We start from the raw sequence: 20,000 nt of genomic DNA, 5'->3' as shown, positions 1-20,000 counted from the left end.
TGAGCGAGTTATTTCTGGGATTATTGGGCTATACCTCGAATACCTGGAGGTGTCATCTCTGACTCAAAGGGTGACATGTTATGACCCTCCATCCTTCACAGTCGCGAGCTGCCTTTGCACATTCCTCTATACCCAGGCCAGTCCGTGTTTTAATGTTGTCCATCCATGTTACTCTTTACTGGGGTATAAGATTCTCTTAAACCTTATGCAATCACTCCATGCGGCAAAAAGTGGAATATGAAACCAATGACTCAATTCTGGAGTATTGTATAATGACACATAGCATCAGCAATAAGTTAGGTATGCAGTGGGAATTACTGTTTGTTTTATCTGACCAGCTTTGGATCTATATTGAACAGCAGATGTTCATGTTTTTAAAAAGTGGAATAGAAATCAAATGATCAATTGAAGACCTGAGAACAGGACTGCCTAAGTCTAAAAGGGCAAAAACTGAGTTCTTGGTATCTTTAAACAGAGAAGACTTTCCTGTGTCCTTGGGAAAGGCTCTTTACACGATTTTCCCAATCAGCTCGGTCCTTTTGGAGATGGATGTTAAACTCGGAAGTCCTGCCTCTTAAATAAATTGGTGTTAATAGTGGCGTTAAACTGTTACCATTTCTCTTCCAATTTGTTTTATTGTCTGTGCTATATAATCTGTATTGAAAATGGTGAATTCCATCCTCAATTTAATTTATCCTACCATCTTCTTGAAATTGAATTTTTCCCCAGGCTTTTTTCAATGATGAATACACCTCTAGATATCCTGCTGATGCTCAGTACATTGATGAGCTGAGGTCTTGCATTCTTGATCAGGTAATGACTAGAGATCATGCTCTCTAAAACAAAATTTTACCCGAAATGTGAGAAATCTGTACGATATGTGGCTTTATTAACTCCATTTCGCACCCCTTTACTCTTACTTTTAGTTCTTCACAATCTTAATTTTAAATTGTGTTCACAGCAGGTGTACTGATGATCACAGAAAATTATATTATTTTTTCAGCTTTGAGAGGGAGAAACAGCTGTTCAATATCTTTTTTTTGAATTCCTAGAATTTTTGCCATTATCAGACTTCTCTGGAACCAGGGATGATGTTGAAATTATGTCTATTGTAATGAGTATTTTTAGGCATTTTTCCCTTTGTCTTGATGCATTGAAGTACTGGCCTATGTAATGACATGGTAAGGACATGTAAGGCCCTTCACAACTGCACACAGAAGGGGTGAGTTTGATATCTGAGTAGAGAAGTTATTTTATCCAGTCTTTCTGTCTCTTTACTGGGATGTTGTATCCCATTTAGCCATTATTGGCCCCGGCAGGCAGGTTTGACATTGTGTCAGTGGGGATGTAAACTTACAATTATTGGTCAATTTATCTCTACAGAAGTTCGGTCCTACTTGATAAAAAAGTGTTCATTATGTCATGTGTACCTCATTCACAGCTTCAATTGCTTGACCGAGGACTGGGAGTCCATGGGAAACTGATCAGTTCGGAGATACAACCGCTGCATCAAAACCTGGTGGAAATTTTTGCCAAAATCAAGAGCAGCATGGGATATCAGGTAAAAAAACAAACAAAGCAAGCAACATTAATTGTGTACCCTTTGTTTATTTGAATCTGTTGGCTAAATGGAACATATAATGAAGTCGAAGAAACATGCAGTTTTCATCCATTTTGGCAATTTTTGTGGAAGTTTTGTTTTTTGGCTCAACACCTTTTATGTCCTTTTAAAAACACATTTCCTTTTTAATGTTACTGAAAAACTTTGATTAATTCCACAAAATATGTAAATTTTCAGTTTTCAAGGACTCTCAAGCTATAGAAGTTAGGAAACTTTGGCTGTCATTTTCTCGCAAATTTTACCTCAGTACCGGCGAGAGTGCAGATCCCTGTGATGTAAGCCTGTTGTGATTTCGGTAAGTTGCAAAGCCCAGCAACCAAGGCATAGTGCTACCTTTTGTTTGAGCAGCGCTGCCCCAATCCATTGCACCAAGTGTGGATCTACCCTCAAGTTGACTAGAGTCCTCATGAGGGTGTCGTGTTGAACTCTGTTGTAGGCATCTTTCAGGTCAAGTGCTGCTGCCAGAGTTTTTTCCTCCCTTTCGAAGCCATCATAGAGTGGCAAGAGTGGTAGCATTCACCCATGTGATCTTTTCTCTTCTATAGCTGCCCAGTTCCGGCGTTAGGACGTTCTTTTCCTTTAGCTCTATTGCCAATCTGTGTGCCACGATTTTCTCCAGCAGCTTCCTGACGGTATTTTGCATGGTCACTATGCGATATGAGGCGATCCTGCTTGGATCCTAGTCAGGTTTAGGAACTGGGAACAGGTGACTGTCCAGCCAGTCTTCAGGTATCTTCCCTGTCCGTAGGCTTTCGTTTAGCCTCTCCGCTAGTGCCATTGTCTGTCCTTCCTCCATGTTCTTCATGTGGCTATAACGTACTCCGTCAGGACCAAGAGAAGTGTTGGATGCTTCCTGGATATATTTATGTAACGATCCGTGTGTAACAAATTGTAGACAGGGTTCATCCTTGTAGTCCTGTTGGATCCTGTTGAGCAGCTGTTTTCTCTTGTCTTCATCTTTCATGTCAGTTTGTCTTTGGTATCTCTTAAACAGAGCATGGCCCTTTTCTTCGTCAGTGCGCATCCAAATATCATCCTCTCTTTGGAAATCAGGGACAGCTTGTTTACTCTTCCTATTAGTCATTCACCTGTAAAAGTTCCAGAACTGGTACAGGGCCCTGTCGCTGTTCATGCCGCGGCAGAAGTTGTCATATGCTAGGTCCTCGGCTTCTTTTTCTGCCTCATCGAATCTGAGATCTGCTAGCTTTTTCTCAGCTTTCAACTGCACGTTTGATCTGTCCCTTTCGTGTCTTCTCAGCGCCAGGCGTTTGATCTTCCACAATGCCTCAGTCTCTTCATTCCACCAGGGTGGTTGCTGTGCCACTACTCTATGCTGTACTCTGGGTGGCTTGGAGCTCTTTCGCAGTACACTGATGGGGTCGTTGCCTTCCGAGCGGTAGAAGAACACTCCTTTCTGTCTTTGATGGTCGCTGTTTCTTCTACGCTTTACAAACACTGTGCATGGGATATGATCGCTGCCATAGTTGTGTAATACTCTCCATGTACAGTCTGTTGTTAGGCCTACCAAGACGGGTGCAAGGTCTATAGCACGGTCAGAGTGCCCATCTGTTATGGCTAGTCTGGTCATGCTGCCATTGTTGTTGCAGGTAAGGTCACATCTATCCTGGGCATTTTCCAGTCTCGTCCATTGGACTGTGTTTCCCTCCCCATATAATGGAGGTTTATATGAGTGAAAAGAGATAGATTTTTCTTTCAGTCCTTCGCTTGTAGCAGTTTTTTATGATTTATTCTCTTTAGGGAAGAAATGTGTAAATTGTGTGAAGAAGTTAGTGCATTTTGGATGTCTATTTCTTTTTTTGAACAAGTTTTTTTTAAGGACTGAACTGGCACATACTTCTTTGAATATGTTCTTGAAAAGGATAGGACAGGCTGATATTTTTCTTCTTTTTCTGCTATTTTTCTCTCTGCATTTGAGGAGGTCTGTCATTCAATTTTCAATTTACTTTTGTCAGCTCCATACTGACGGACATACAAAGCAGCACTTTTCTTGCACATCTTCCATATACACCAACAGGCTATCTGTTTTGTCTATCTGGCCTTGGTAGTCTAGTGGTTAGGCTACCGGACTTGTAATCATGAGGTTGTGGGTCCGATATTCTAGTGGTTATGCTACCAGACTTGTAATCATGAGGTTGTGGGTTCAGGGGATTGAGCCTCAGTTCCAAGGTTGTGTACTCTGCAAAGGCACTTTACATGAATTTTCCTCACTTCTCCCAGATGGGAATAGGTACCTGACCATAGACTGCGATAGATCTTGTCAGTATGTTAATGTTCTAGCGCCTATGAAATTACAGCTTGCACTGTATGCTTCCCATGGAGTTGAGATTGTTTCATAATGCGATCAAGTCTGCTGGGGTAATAATATAGATTGAAGAGCACATACAGCTTGCTGTTGCGCTGGAATTTGCACTATGCAGATCGTTGGTTGCCTGATAAAACAGTGAATTCTTTAAATTTTCGAAAATCTTCTTTTGCATATTTTAATAGTGCTCAGCGAGATACATGTCACTGTAAAACTATTTTTCACCGTGCTCCAAAGTTCACCTGATGAAACCCTGATCTCACTCCTGTGTGGAATTCACGATCTCATCAGTCAGTTTATGATTTATGACTCGCGGGGCTGACCATTGGCGCCATGAACGCCTCCTTAGACCATTGAAATTTGGGCGACTGCGTTTAGCAAACACAATGGTTGGTCAGTATTCACAGTTTTCTGGCCAAAGATTATAATTAATTATGTCAACTGCATGCGTTTTGCAGGAAAACCTGTGTCACATGATGAAAATGTAAAATGGATGTTTCCTAGATGCAGGGCTGGTATTGTTTCACAGCGACTGTCAAATTCAAATGTGTAATGTGTGTGCCCTTCTAGTAGTAGGTTATAGTTATACAATTTTGATCTTGCTCATTTGCAAAAACAAATAAATAAATAAATAAATAAATGAATGACATAGTCAAGTAAACATTACACGTATATTTCTGTGTTGTATGACAATCCAAACTTGTTTGACATTGAAAGATTACTGATTTGACATCACTGTTCTCTAACGAGAAAAGTGATTTTGCGAAGCTGAGCAACGTGAACCCCTTTGCACATCAAAGAAAGCTGCAGAAAAATCCAGCATGGAAATAGAACCAGACCTCAATGAAAAATAAGTGTTATTCAAAGTACACAATGCGATGGAACAGATCAAAGGTGCTTTTTTAACCTCCAGGAGAGAGAGAGAGCGCACGTGCGTGCCTGCAATAAGCAATACAAATCAAGAGACAGGACTATTAAAACAATTAAAGAACTGAAACCCAGATGTAATAGCTCAACCAAATCAAACTACTATTCACTTTTAAAAGACAAAGCCAGAACAACAGTCTTTGTCTTTGTTTGGACCTTGACATGGGGGGACAGAAAGACCTATGTGAACTGTCTCCTCAATGCGAAAGATTACATTTTAAGCAAATGCGATACACCAAGCCGAAAAACGCGAACTTGGCTTTTTAAAAATCTGAAATAGAGTGACCAGAAGATCAAAGTTTGCAGGATGTTGATAATTATGGCCAGGCTCATTCATTGTTAATTGTTCTAGAAGTTTCATCATCACATAGCTCACCCTGTACGGACGAACACCTTCCACTATTCCCTACCCTGAGCTAACTTCTTCATATTTTTCAAATATCTTTCCACTTTTCTGTTGGTTCCACATGACCTTCCCTTGATCGTTTAACCTGTGGACTCCTAGTTAAAACTATCTTTGTTATGTAGCTGCCTGATTTCCAGATGGTTTGTTCAGTCCAATCCATTTCCACTGCTTTCTTCTGTCTGAAAATCGTTTTGCTTAGTACATCCTCGTTGGTGACTGTCTGTCCATCTGATCCTGAGGAACTTCCTCAGGCATTTGTTGATGACAACCTGGATCCTCCAGCACTTTGTAATGAGTGCTTTGAAAGAGCCCAACCAGGCTACACCACCAAACAATGCACAAGGGGCGTGCAAGCCAAGGAGTTTCTGTTCACATCTGTTGACATGCTTCCGAAGGTTCCCTCCCAATATTGCCTGAAAAGCTCTGGAAAACTGTATCTCTATCCCTGATTCTGTAATCTGTCAGAGCAGCATTGGTTTTACTAAACAGCCTGCACAGGTCAGGGGCAATCTGCATTGTATGTCAGACTACACAAATATGTGCTAGATGAAAAGAACATGTCGATCTATGAGCCAAAAAGAGATCAATGTGAATTGTGCGTGAGTTTTGAGTCTTGACAACGTCAGCCAGAATAAGTGGGAATCTCACATGTCAGAAAAGAAAATGCCATAGTAACGGCACTCCATGGATAAAACCTTTGCTCTTAGGAGAGAAGGCCTTGTGATGATTTGCATGAATCTTCAGGGTGTACTTTTGGCACTGTCTATCAATTCCCCGTGCCCTTGTTTCAAAAGCATGCTCATAATCTTCAATGCGACCTCGCATGATGCCATCTATTACTTATGACACAAGGCACAAGGTGGTTTGATTGCAAATGAATACACAAGTTGTTTGATGGACTTTTTTTCAACGTGCACAAATGCATGGAAGGTTATAATAATATATCATTAAACAGCTACGGATATGTATGTGTGTGTGTGTGTGTGTGTGTGTGTGTGTGTGTGTGTGTGTGTGTGTGTGTGTGTGTGTGTGTGTGTGTGTGTGTGTGTGTGTGTATTAGTACAAAATTGCATCTGTTTCTAATGCCGTGAGTGCCTTTTCCACTAAAGCATACACCGAAATTGAATACAATGTCTTATTAGAGGCCACACTCATATCCAAGTTGATAATATTCATGGCATCATCGAGCAGTGGCTTTACATAAAACACACAAATATACAACGCATTAGATTATGTTGCCATTTTCAGAATTGCAACGTTTATAATTATAACAACGAAGGCCCTATAAAGTGAAATTTGTGTATCACATTTTCCTCCATGATTTTGCCAAAATTGCAGTCCTCAAAACTGTCAGGTCGGGTATGCAAAAAGAAGACGAATTGCAATAGGAAGCCTCTGATATACATAAGGAGAAATTCTTTGCAAACTGAACTCTAACGAAGAGTGGGAGAGTCTTCTAAAGTCAAAAGACAAAGAAAACTTAACAAACAGTTCCCCACCACTGTATCATTCTCCTTTAAAATTCGCAAAGAGTAATTTCAGGATCTGAGAGACAAAAAGAGTAAGATAATGAAAGATGATCATTCAGTCATTCACAGGGTATAGAAGTTTGATACAAATCAAGTTCTCAACCCATCCACCCCCCCCCCCCCCAGCCCAATAAAAAAGGACGTACATTTACACACAATTGTAGAAAGAAGGATAGAAACAGAGAGAGAGAGAGAGCACGCAAATGAAGGAGTATGATTTCATAAATTACCTAAAAATTCCCATTCATGTAAGAATGATAGATGTTTATAGTGTTAATGAATAGCTTTCTGTTTCACTCAGTCTGTAATTTCATACTCAGATTTAAATTGGCCTTTTAAAATCTTTTGTATAACAGTATTTCGTGCTTTCATATATTTTTAAACTAACCAGGGCCTCTAATAAGAGAAAACACACTGCCTATAACCGTGAATACAACACCGCGTTTCATAAGGCCTACTGATGAAATCTTGAATTCCACACCTGTCTGGAATTCACGACCACATCAGGCGAAATTCGAATATGAAAATCGTGAATTCCACCCTTTAAAAAAAACTAACCTATCTACGATAAAATATATACTACAGTATTATTTCTAAAAGGTAATTGACTAGATTTATCCATTTAGTTTATATAGTGAACGCCAAATGACGGAGAAAATCAGTTTTTTCCCTCTTTTGTAAAATTTGCTTCGTGTGGAATTCACGATTTCATCAGGCGACCGACGAAATGTTATTTATTATTATCTGTGTCCTCAGAGTCCTACTGCCAAACAGCGTGGCAGCTACAACTCTATCGGCACCAACTCCCAGAGACCCAGCACTCCAAGCTCTACTTCTCTCAACTCGAGTAGCAGGTAAGTGAAGGAGGAAAAGATTAGATATATGTAAGAATAAATAAATGAATATTTGTCTGTATCTTTGTATGTAGCAGGTAAGTGAAGGAGGAAAAGATTAGATGTAAGATCACAATAAATACATTAATTTTAATTATTTTTTTTTGTAGCAGGTAAGTGAAGAAGGAAAAGATTAGATAAATGGAAGAATAAATACATTAATTTTTTGTTTTTGTTTTTGTAGCAGGTAAGTGAAGGAGGAAAAGATGTGTATATGTAAGAATAAATACATTAATTTTTATTTGTTTTTTTGTAGCAGGTAAGTGAAGGAGGAAAAGATGTGTATATGTAAGAATAAATACATTAATTTTTATTTGTTTTTTTGTAGCAGGTAAGTGAAGGAGGAAAAGATTAGATATATGGAAGAATAAATACATTAATTTTTGTTCGTTTCTTAGTAGCAGGTAAGTGAAGGAGGAAAAGATTACATAAATGTAAGAATAAATAAATGAATATTTGTTTGTTTCTTTGTATGTAGCAGGTAAGTGAAGGAGGTAAAAATGTTAAAATGTAAGAATTTTGGGTTTTTAAAAATAGCAGCAGGGAAGTGAAGGAGGAAAAGATTACATATGTAAGAATAAATACACAAACTTTTAGATTTTTTTTTTGTGGCAGGTAAGTGAAGGAGAAAAAGAAGGGCGGACAAGGCGTGTACATTTTTTTTTTTCTCTTTTGGGAATCCATTTCTGATCAAAGGAAAATGACACACACAGGTGCATCTGGATGGTTATCTGAAAATATTATTCTCTGGGTCTGAGAGACACATACAGTTGAATACAGGTGCATCTGGATGGTTATCTGAAAATATTGTTCTCTGGGTCTGAGAGACACATACAGTTAAATACAGGTGCATCTGGATGGTTATCTGAAAATATTATTCTCTGGGTCTGAGAGACACATACAGTTGAATACAGGTGCATCTGGATGGTTATCTGAAAATATTATTCTCTGGGTCTGAGAGACACATACAGTTGAATACAGGTGCATCTGGATGGTTATCTGAAAATATTGTTCTCTGGGTCTGAGAGACACATACAGTTGAACCCGCTCCAACAACCACCTGTCCAAGACAATCATCAGGACTAACAACCACTTTTGATCCCCCCCCCCACCCCCCTTTTTGCATTTTTTTCTTTATTACAAAGACATTACCCAAGAGGACCAACAACCACTTTTGATTCCCCCCCCCCCCTCACCGCACCCCCCTTTTTGCATTTTTTTCTTTATTATAAAGTCTGTCTAAAATGACCACTCTTCTTCTCAACAATGAGTGGTCTTCTTGAACTGGTTAATTGTACACACATAGTAGGCAGATTAGTGTTGATGCGGAGGTCCGTAGAGATAAAACATATCTTGGTTTCTTTATATACCATGGAGATAAAATATATGTGAGGCAACGTGGTGAAATCAGGTTCTCGTCAAAATAATGAAATTGAAGAGACTGGCATTTTTCTGCCAGTTTGGCCATTTTATCAAATTTTCTTACTTTTTGGCTCAACACCTGTCCATTTAAGAGCACATTTCTCTGTGGATTTTACTGAAAAACGACTGAAAATACAAAAAAATGTAGATTTTCAGTTACCACTGATTGTCAAGCTATGGAAATTACTTTGGCGGCCATTTTCTCACTAATTCTACCTCTGAAGTCAGGCAAGCCCCGTCTCCTTCAACCGCAAATATCTCGACTTGTATTCAAGATAAATGGAGTCTTTGTTTCATCTAAAGCAAGTCAAATGAACAATCTTTAAGATTATATCAATAACTCGATATGTCTCAAGACGCAGTGGAATCAGGCACTCGTCAAATATTGTGCATGTGGAGTTATTGGTATCATCTGAAAGCTGATTTATATACCTTGCTTCCAATGAAATAAATATCCATCTATCTTGCATAGAACTCAAGATATTTGCGATTGAAGGAAGTGCGGTTGCTTGGTTTCATTGGTAAAATTAGCAAGAAAATGGCCGCCAAAATTTGGTAACTTTAATAGCTAAAGAGTCCTTGGAAACAGAAAAATGACATATTTTGTGCCTTTAATCAATGTTTTTCTGTAAGATTCACATGGAAATGTGTTTTTTATATGGACATAAAAGAGGTTGAGCCGAAAAATAAATATTAAAAAAAATTTTCAGGCTTTGTAAAAATGCCAGTTTCTTCGATTTCTTTTGACGAGTGCCTAATTTCACCATGCTGCCTTACATATGGCCAAAAATTGACAAGCGCCTGATTCCACCATGTCGTAACACATATCCTGGTTTCTGTTATATGCCGTGGACATAAGAACACTCTCTCTGTGAGTAAAAGAACCTGTGAGATTCAGCAAAAGAATAAAGAAGGAGGAAGAAACAATATATTAACAACTCATTTTTCCCCTTTCAGCAATCGTTCATCTGTCGTCTCTGGAAACGATATTTCTGCCATGGATGAGGACCAGTTGTATGTGGAAACTCCTGATGAGGTAAAGTCTTATTATTTATTTCTCTTCCATTTGATAACCCTCTTGGACATACTTTTCATTTCACTCTCCCGACTTCTTGCTCTCTTGAAGTCATTTCCAGCAGATACCAGAGTACATTTGTTTGATCTGCATTTTGCTCTGTTAACTTTCTCTCAGGTGATGTCTCGACAGTGTGTAACACACTTGGAGCACTGTACTTATAGAGTATTCGTGAACGTCCAGGATGAGAAACTATTAGCTCTTTTCATTCTCCTGACTTTCAACCGGTGTCTGATGTAGCGGTTAGGCGCTTCGCTGTTGCATATAGTTCAATTCCTGAGTGGGGAGGTTCTTAAACTAGTGGCTCGGTCTTTCTGCTAGGTCGCTTTATCCCATTTAGCCTGTGCTGGCCTTGACAAACATGGTTGAAGTCCACCTCTTAAATTATCTATGATGGCTGAAAGTACACCAACATTTCTTTTTCCAGGCTTTCAAGGGTAACTCAGATGATACGACAAAGTATGCAGTTTTTCTGAGCATGTTTGTTACTTGGATTTGAAAAGTCTGTCTCTTGAACATTCATGTAGTACTAAAGGAATTCTTGTAGTGTTCTCAGGTATTCTGACACCTTGGCCTGTACCAGGTTTTGAGTTAATGACAATCACTTTATAGAGATACAGGGGATGAAACTATACTAGGCTACTGCCGACCCGTGATGTAAATGATTGGAAAGAAGACTGGCTGAGTACATGACTACGATTCAGGGCAGATTGGCTTGGTAATCCATGGCTCGTCTACCCCAGCCCTGGAACAACATCGAACAATGAAACCAATGACAGTCGCTTGAAATATGTTTGTTAATTTGATTTTGTTTTTAAAAAGGTAAAAATGGTAGCTCTTGAAGCAATGTAACAATACAGGCCAGCTGAATAAAATTCGGGGTGGAATAAGGAAACAAAATGTGCCTCCTTGTGGTTCTGATAAGCAACCACAGCTACAAGATCTTTGACAGTATTTTAGCATCTTTTAAATGTGGAAAAAGAAAATGAAAGAGCGTGGGGGGTATCTGAAGACTACACAATAATCTTCACTGGGGCTTGGTAATTTGTAGACTTCAAGAGGCAATAATATTTCACTGCAATCTTAAATAAGGCAAAAATAGAATGCAATGATCTCAGAACAGCTGTGGCATCTAATTATCACAAACCTTTTGTGATAATTTTTCTGGTGCTGACAGAAGTACCCTAATTTTTAATGGGCTTCTTTTTCCATGGCATTTAATTCTCGCTAACAAATTTTTACTCACATGTTGTTTAATTCTGGTTTAAAATGATTTTCTCATCTGGTTTTCCGAAAGTCGGATTCTTATGAAAAAAGACTTTTTTTTAAAGTATGCATCTGATCATTGCAAGAGATGTATTTTTAAAAAAAATGAATAATGTTCTCTCTTCTGTTCGTTCTTCTCTTCACCCTCCCCCATATATCCCCCATCCACCCTTGGTTTAGGAGAACCACCCTCCATCTTTCCCTCCCCCTCCCTACCCTGACAAACGTCGCTGCAGTAGCTTGAGGGCGCTGACTCTCAGCAACTCCTCCTTCAAACTAGGGCTATCTGCCCGCCCCCTCTCCGCCATTGTCACCCCAACCTTTGCCACACAGGTTTGTTGCTGGCTCTTCAACAGAGGGCGGGGCTTCCCATGCTCATGAATGAATGGTTGGGTGTGGTGAGGTTGTCTGACCTGTCAATCAACCCATGCCTGCCAGCTTTTTTTGTTTTATATCTTTAACCTTTATTTCTTCTTTGGACTGGATATGTTTTTGTTTCTTTGTTGTTGTTTTTTAAAAAATTCTTTGTTGTCTTGGTCAAGTTTTATCTTATGCAAGTGTCTCCAGTGTTTCAATCGATTTTCTTTTCATAGCTTTCCCCAATTCTTTGGTTTTGAGATTGTTTCTTTTAGTTTGTCACTACCTGGTATTGAGTACAATACTGATTTCAGCTGTTTTAGTCCCTCTTTGTTATTGCTTCACAAAAACTTCAAAAAAAAACAAAAAACCCACCCCCCCTAAAAAGAAAGAAAACAAATGAAAAAAACAAATACCGACACCCCCCCCACAAAAAAATAAAAAAAAATAATCAAAAACAAAAACGAAACTAAGGCAAAAACTATTCAGCAAGATGGCTGCAAGTTGTGATTATTTTTGTTTGTGTTAATTGAATGAGTATACACCCTGGCATTATTTCCGCCTCATTTGGTGTCAGTTTTCTTGTATTTGCATGGAGTGACATTTCTGTTACTGGACATTTCTATACCCCCAGCAGATATTATAGTTTGGTTCAATGAACATGATGTAGAGGCTCAGTATGCTTGGTATTATTTTCTGTTTTTATAAGCATGGCAAATTTATCTTCATCTTCAAAACGCCTTGATTGGGTGCATTTTTAAGCACTACCTGTTACTCAGAATATGTTTTTCACTTCTTTCACTTGGAAAATTCCTTTGTGACTTCAAGTGTGTTGACTTGGTTGGTCTTCTGATGAAGAATGTAATTAGTATGTAAGAGTTTCACAGTATTTGCAACACATTGAGGTCATATAAGTGCCCAAGATTAGAGGTGTTACAAGAGTCAAGAGAGTAATAAACACAAAAAAGACGCAGGAGAGATAAGGTCGATAGATATTTGTTAGGAAAGGAGTCTATAAATGTGTATGTGCCTAAAGAAAGGTACCAAAAGTCGGATTTTAACCATTTTGAATTAAGGGTTGTACCTTAAAGGACATTCAATGCTGAACTCAGTGGGTTTTTTTATTTTTGAGATATCTCAAGTGGTTTTTTTTAGACATTGCACATTTTGCGAGGTAGGGTATAAAGATCTTCAAGTTTGGGACACATACAAACTTGAAAAAAAACACCCGATAATTCAATTGTTTCTAATCATTGTCTAATGTATTTATTCTTGGAAAATTCATTTCCTGTTCAGTATTCAGTCGACATTAAGATCATGATTAAAATTCAATGGCAATAGATTTTAATACCTTTTAAAAGCAGTTTTCATTATCTTTTGAAAGCATACCCTACCCTCAAAATAATTCAAAATTATATATTTAGAAGTCAAATCAATGAAAACTCTTTCAACACATTGTTAAAAAATGGTGAAACTATTCTCTTTTTAAAAAAATTGGAAACACATTTTGGTAAAAAAAAGAGTAATTTTTGTCATTATCTGCCTGTAGCTGTTCAGTTTCTTTGAAATACAAGGAGAGTTTTCTCTATAAGCAAACACATATACACACTTATGAAACCAAACTGCTCCTATTGGTAGGGCAATGCCCACTTTTGGTGTAGGTCAAGATTTCTGGAAACCCCCAAAATCTGGGTTAGCCCGTTTGTCCTTAAAAGCGACTAATTATTAATTGCAATAAATTGGACTGATTCAGTTTTGAGGTAATGATAATCAAGTGTATGCTGACATAGAATCTAGAATCCTGGAATGCATTGTTGTGAAGCCTGTGCCTCTGTCTGCATTCAGGTCTCTTAGAGCAAAACATATTTAGTTTTTATTACATATTGTTTATAACATCTATTTTTGTTTTCAGCAATTTTACTGGAGTGGGCATTCTTATTTTCAGAAGTTTCAAATGTTACTTGCATGAACAATAACCAAAAAAAAAAAAAGAAAGAAAACTGGTCTGAAAAGTTTCATGACGTCGGAGTGTATGCCAAAATCTGATTTGATCAAATTATGAAATATTTTGTTGTAAGGTAGCAAGAATCATGCCTGTCTTCAGGGATCTTTGTATTAAACAAACAAAACAAACCCAACAAAACAACCTGTCTACAATTGTTGGAATTTTAAAGTGTTGTTTGTAGCAAAAATGTGCCAAAGACCCCAACAACCTGTCGACAATTGTTGAAATCCTTAAGTTATGTTTGTTACAGACAACCTTGACCTTCAGAAGGGGTCTACTAATTATGTGCATCCATTCTTAGTGTGGGCAAGATAGGCCTTGCTTTATCAGTCTGCTCATTGAGCTGTTTTTATAAAATACTTTGGGTGACAGACATACGGTATAAAAACAAAAACTTGCGGTAAACTTTTTGTTAGGAAATGAGTAACAACCAAGGAAAGGTGAGCATTTTGTCTCTTGGGCAGAGGATTTACATTTTTTGCATTCCTCAGCCTTGAAGGTGACGCGATTCATTTAATGCATGCTGTTCTGTTTTGTTTTTTCCCTTTTGGTGGAATGGTGAATTTCTCCTACCTACTGTCCCTGAATGTGTGTACAGTAAAGCTTTCTTTTGTTTCACAAATTGGTTTCTGTCTCATGATGATGTGAATCATTCACACCGAAATGATATAGGAAATATATCAATTTACTTGTGCCATTCTATCTTTTATACAGTTTTATTTTTATTTTTTTATTTTTTTTTAGAGAGAGAGAGAGAGAGAAAAAAAAAGAGAGAGAGAGAGAGGGGGAGAGGGAAGGAGAGAGAGAGAGAGAGAGAGAGAGAGAGAGAGAGAGAGAGAGAGAGAGAGAAAGCATGCAGGGAAGGGGGGTGGAGGGATGAGGGAGCATTTATGAAAAGTAATAATCATGTCATATCCATCTCATTTATCATTATTTGAAAGTCTAGTAGATTTATTTGACTGCTGTGCCTCCTTTCAATTCACAGTTCCTCTGCTTTTAAATTGGGCTGTCCAAATTTTTTAAAGAGGGATGTAAAAAATGTTTTTAGTTGGAGATATTTTGTCCGTTATATCAACGTTTCTTAGAATTGATTTTAGTATCTTTGAGCCAGCAAAATGGTGTGCTCTATTTCGATCATCTGTTACATCTTTACATTTTCATTCTTTTTTACAAAGTTATTTATTTCCTCAATTCGTTCTAACCTTATCCCTGTGGTTTTTTTAATCTCCAGAGTCCACCTCTGACTGTTGAATTGCCCTTACCGAGAGATGGTGAGTACCACAAAGGGAGGGGGGAGGGGGTTTGGGAGGGGTGGGGGATGTAGTATTATGATATGTCTCTCAATGCCTATGTGTTATACTCTGGACTCTGCTTGTTCCAGGCAGGAAATTTGGGGCTTTATTTTTCAGAGACAGTCGAGAGAATGATGTTCCTAAATAACTTATTACATGAGTTATAATGGTAAATCATGATTTATCTTACAAGTGAAATTGCCAAATTGTAATCATGAGTTCCAACGAGTGATTACAACTGGCAATTTCACAAGTAGAATAAATCATGGTTTACCACCATAACGAGTGTAATAAATTTTTCATACCATAATGATATCAGCTGGCGCAATAGATCTGGACCAACTAACTTTAAATGACTAGCCAATTGGACAAGAGGATCCATTCAAGAGTCTCACATGAAAACAAGAGTGAAGATTGGAGAAAGTCTGGATTGTTTTCTTTTATATTTAGCTGTGTTAATTTACATTCTGTGCTATCTGTATGCCTCTTTCCGCTAAAAAAAACCCAACCCCATAAAACAATAATAAGTGAAAACGTACAATTCAAAATGTAAGAATTTTACAGGAAGATATATATATATATATATATATATAAATATATATACATATACAGAATTTAACATAAGTGAAGGACCACCTTGACAGGCTGCCCTGATTGTTAACAAATCAGAAGAAAAAAAAAGACAGCAAGGAATGTTTCAAAATTTTTTGCTCTGAAAGTGTTAATGGGTTACAAATGCGTACTGCAAAGCGTCCTAAAGGGATAAACCACCACATACTGCCCGGAAATCCTTGGGGAATTTTAGCCTCATATTCTGTTTTTTATCGACTTGTGTGCGATGCCACGGACATTCCTCAGTTAAAATTTCTGGTGCACGTCATAAACGGACGTACGGTCTCGAACTGTGCTCACTTTGGTGGCAATATTAGCCCCCGTTTGCTCAAAATCCAGTATCCCAATAACATGCCACTAAGACGAAAGCTGAGAGACTTTGATCGGGCCTGAGCTATGCATGGCTGCCAGATAGAGTTGGAGCCCGTGAAGTTGCCAGAAGGCTTTGAGTGTCACACTCTGTCATTGTCCACTTGAGGCAGCGCCATCAAGCCACTGGATAAGTCCAAGAGCGCCAACATGCAGGTCGACCCAAGAAGACCACTCAGAGCGTTTGCAAGTTGTCCTTAACCTATGTTGAAATCTGTATATATATATTGAACAACGTTAACACTTTTTAAAAACAAATACTATACTAATTTTTGTGCAAAGTGATGCAATATTTAATTCGTCAGCAGTGTCATAATCATATCACCATTGTTACCTTCAGTGTTTATCATTATCTTCTTTAACTTTTAAATTGCTTCTAACTTCAGATGCACCAGGTGGAAAACAATTTGGAGTCCTGCCCAGGAAGCAGAGTATTCCATCAGGTTAGTGGCTAGTAAATGTTTCGCTTAGTCAAAAGTGTTTTCACATAGGGAGACTACAAAAGGAGAGGGCAAAAGTCACAACTTTCCTGTTTCATGTTCGTCTTTCTTGGGTTATTGTATGGCGTGTTCCATTTTGAGTGGATGGTTGGTGGGTGCTCTTGTGTTGTCTGCTCCTTCTTTCCTATGAAACATCTATCGTCCTCATCTCTCGTCCTCATCTCTCGTCCTCATCTCTCGTCCTCATCTCTCGTCCTCAACTCTCGTCCTCATCTCTCGTCCTCATCTCTCGTCCTCATCTCTCGTCCTCATCTATCGTCCTCATTTATCGTCCTCATCTCTCATCCTCATCTCTCGTCCTCATCTCTCGTCCTCATCTCTCGTCCTTTTTTGCATTTGTTACTCTCTTGCAACACCTCTAATCTTTGGCACTTATATGACCTTTTTTGCTTCAAGTGCCGTAAAACACTTATTAAAATGAAGCGAACGTTTTGTATACATATAATTTTTTATTTTTTTTAATGGGGGGGGGGGGGGGGGGGGGGGGAATGAGTTGCATTCACACAATGGTAATACGTGTGAAACAGCTTTGTTGGGAAAAGTGCAGAAGCAGTTCATGTTATCCCCTGAAAGAAAAGCAATTGTCCTCATTTTTTTCTTCAGCAGTGACTGCTGCTCTTTTTCCTCCCGTAGCCTCCATAGATCTAATATATGTGCAGTTCTGTTCGTTAAAAATGTGTAATTTGTGGATATGAATGTATGCTTTTTGGGCAGCGGAAAATTGCGCAGGTTTTTAATCCTATTGTCAAAAAGATCAAAGGAGTTGGAAAATTGCGCGGGTGTTTTCGGTGTCTAGTATTTCTTCGGTTGCGCAGGGTATTCGACATGGTACTTACTTGAAAGTCTCTAAGTATAAGTTTAAGAGGTAGATCTCTTCAGTTAGCCAATTATCAAGACTGTTATTTCATTTCATTGTATATATTTTTTTTCGTCCTTTCTCTGTCATGAAAACCTCCATTTTAAGTTTCTTTTTTGAGTGCGACTAAATTGCATCATGAGTACACATTTATGCAAGGCCGTTAATATATTATTTACCTATTTTCTGGTTCTTCTGAAAAAAATCTCAATGGACTATTTTCAGCTAAACAATGTACGTCCTCCAACACCCAACCTGATAGAGAGGTGTGGATGGTTGGCGGGTGCTCTGGTGTGGTTTACTTCTTCTTTCCAATCAAACATCTATCGTCTTTATCTCCCCTCCTGCTTTTTTGTGTTTGTTACTCTCTTGTTAATCTTCAGCACTTATACGACCTTATTGCCTTGCAAGTGCTGTAAAACTCTAACTAAAACTTAAAAAAAAAAAAACTAAAGATAGAGAGGTCTTAAACTGGTTTTAGTGAGCACTCAATCAACTAAACATGTTTGAGGTTTGGGATTCTGATTCGACTACAGACCACATAATCGATACCACACTTAAAAACTAAAAACCTGCGCAATTTAACGTACATAGGAAGGGCGGCTTATTAAGTAAGCCGTTGCATAACAGCGTAAAAGCCCCTGCTTTTTACGGTTCTTCAGAAGTTGAGATAGTTTGATAATGTTATCAGGCAGGTCTGCTGGGGTAATGATACGTAATTATAAAGCCCATAGAGCCTGCTGTTGAGCAGGAATTTGCGCAATGCAAGTGCTTTTTGTTATTATCTATCATACAAGTGGGATTGATGCTAGATTTGTGAGTGATGTTGGGTACGTCTGTGAGTATCAGTGTGTGTGTGCTCATGCTGCTTTCTATGTGTGTGTGTGCGTGTATGTGTGAGTGCAAGTGTGTTTGTGTATATGTGTGTATCAGCGTGTGCGTTTTGTATGTGTGTACACCTGTGTGTATGTGAGTGTACATGTGTGTGTGTGTGAGTGTACATGCGTGTGTGTGTGTGTGTGTGTGTGTGTGTGTGTGTGTGTGTGTGAGTGTACATGTGTGTGAGAGAGTATACATGTGTGTGTGTGTATGTGTGTGTGTGTGTGTGTGTGTGTGACAATGTTCATGTCAATGTGTTTGTGTATCTGGATATATTTCTACAGATTTTGAAACGACTCTGTTTTGACTCATTACAGATCCGTTCGGTGCTCCTGGCCTGAATTCAAGTATTCCTGGTCACAGCTCTCCTTCCTTGGCCACACCAGAGAAAGCCCCGCCCCTTCCTGATCGTCCAGTCAGGAGTCGAGATCGAGTAAGTTGACTGTCACCAATTGTGTCACAGCAACATGGTGAAATCAGGCACTCGTCTATTTTGGGGCATACGGAGTTATTAGTGTAATCTTAAAGCTTATTCATTAGTCGTGCTTCTGATGGAAAAAAGCAACAAACCTACCTATCTATCTTAAATAGAAGTCGAGATATTTGTAATTGTAAGAGGTGGAGGTCACCTGTTGTTGCAGGTTAAATTAATGAGAAAATGGCAACCAAACTTTGTTGACTTTCAATGTTTGAGTATCCTTGGAAACTGCGAATTTACATTTTTTTTGGTGCCATTGGTCAACATTTTTTTGTTAAATTCACACAGAAGTGCGTGTTAAAATTGACATAAATGGTGTAGAGCCAAAAAAGATAAAATCAGCAAGAATTGCTGAAGGTGCAGTAAAGTGTCGATTTTTTCAAATTCATTATTGTAATGATTGCCTGATTTCACCATGAAATTACTCATCTTAGTATCCAAATAAGTGTTTAAGATGTGCAATTTTACTTGGTAATTTCTGTAAGGAAATGTTTATTGGTGAATATTTCAGAGACTGAGAGAGACTAGTTCATCTTTCATTTTACCATAATAAATTCTTGTCTCGAAGGTTCTCATGCTAACTTACTGAATACTGAAATGTTTTATTTAGGAATTTTTCTGTAAATTTTTTAGAAAAAAAAACCCCTATGAGACCAAAAGAAATAAGCATCTTTTGATGCAATTCAAAATAAGTATCTGTTGAGACGCTTCTTCTCCAGTCTATCTATGTTTATCAACATAAGAATGCCAGACACCAATTGTTGTGTTTTGGGAACAGCACAATTATATATAATCATGAAAGTAGAAATCATACTGTTAAGAAAATATTAAGTATTATCTATGAGATAGATAACCATTTTACTCAATGATTTTGCTGTATCAATAGCTCTGTGCAAGAGGTGAAGACTTTTTGTTTGATGTATTATAGTCTACCATTAGTAAATTTTGAAGTCCACAGCAATTTTATAAAAATACCGTAAAATATGCCTTTTCTTAACATCAGCTCTTCTAAAAATACTCTCAATTATTGAGTCCAATATCTCTTGGTTACTGATTTTGTACCAGTGTCACACCCCAGCAAGTTCTGTGTGAGATCAATTACTGATATGGTCCCTTATACAAAACCGAATTTGATTAACAGCATCGTGGTAAAATCAGGTGCTTGTCAAAATTGAAATCGAACCCCCCCC

At 38.2% G+C, this 20,000-nt stretch overlaps 1 protein-coding gene across 1 annotated transcript in view; it reads left to right on the top strand.

Annotated features, from left to right (window-relative positions):
* Positions 1-20,000, top strand: part of LOC101859153 (dedicator of cytokinesis protein 4) — a gene marked incomplete in the record, with an annotated part of 145,183 nt that overhangs the window by 120,810 nt on the left and 4,373 nt on the right. Inside the window, 8 exon segments of the mRNA XM_013079173.2 lie at positions 730-813; positions 1,442-1,561; positions 7,563-7,660; positions 10,079-10,157; positions 11,643-11,795; positions 15,056-15,095; positions 16,484-16,540; positions 18,650-18,765. Coding sequence (XP_012934627.1) covers positions 730-813; positions 1,442-1,561; positions 7,563-7,660; positions 10,079-10,157; positions 11,643-11,795; positions 15,056-15,095; positions 16,484-16,540; positions 18,650-18,765 — 747 coding nt within the window.

This window comes from Aplysia californica, unplaced genomic scaffold, assembly GCF_000002075.1.
Source record: "Aplysia californica isolate F4 #8 unplaced genomic scaffold, AplCal3.0 scaffold00042, whole genome shotgun sequence".
NCBI lineage: Eukaryota > Metazoa > Mollusca > Gastropoda > Aplysiida > Aplysiidae > Aplysia > Aplysia californica.
Note: the sequence above shows the minus strand (reverse complement) of the source record. Positions and strands in the feature narration are given on the sequence as shown.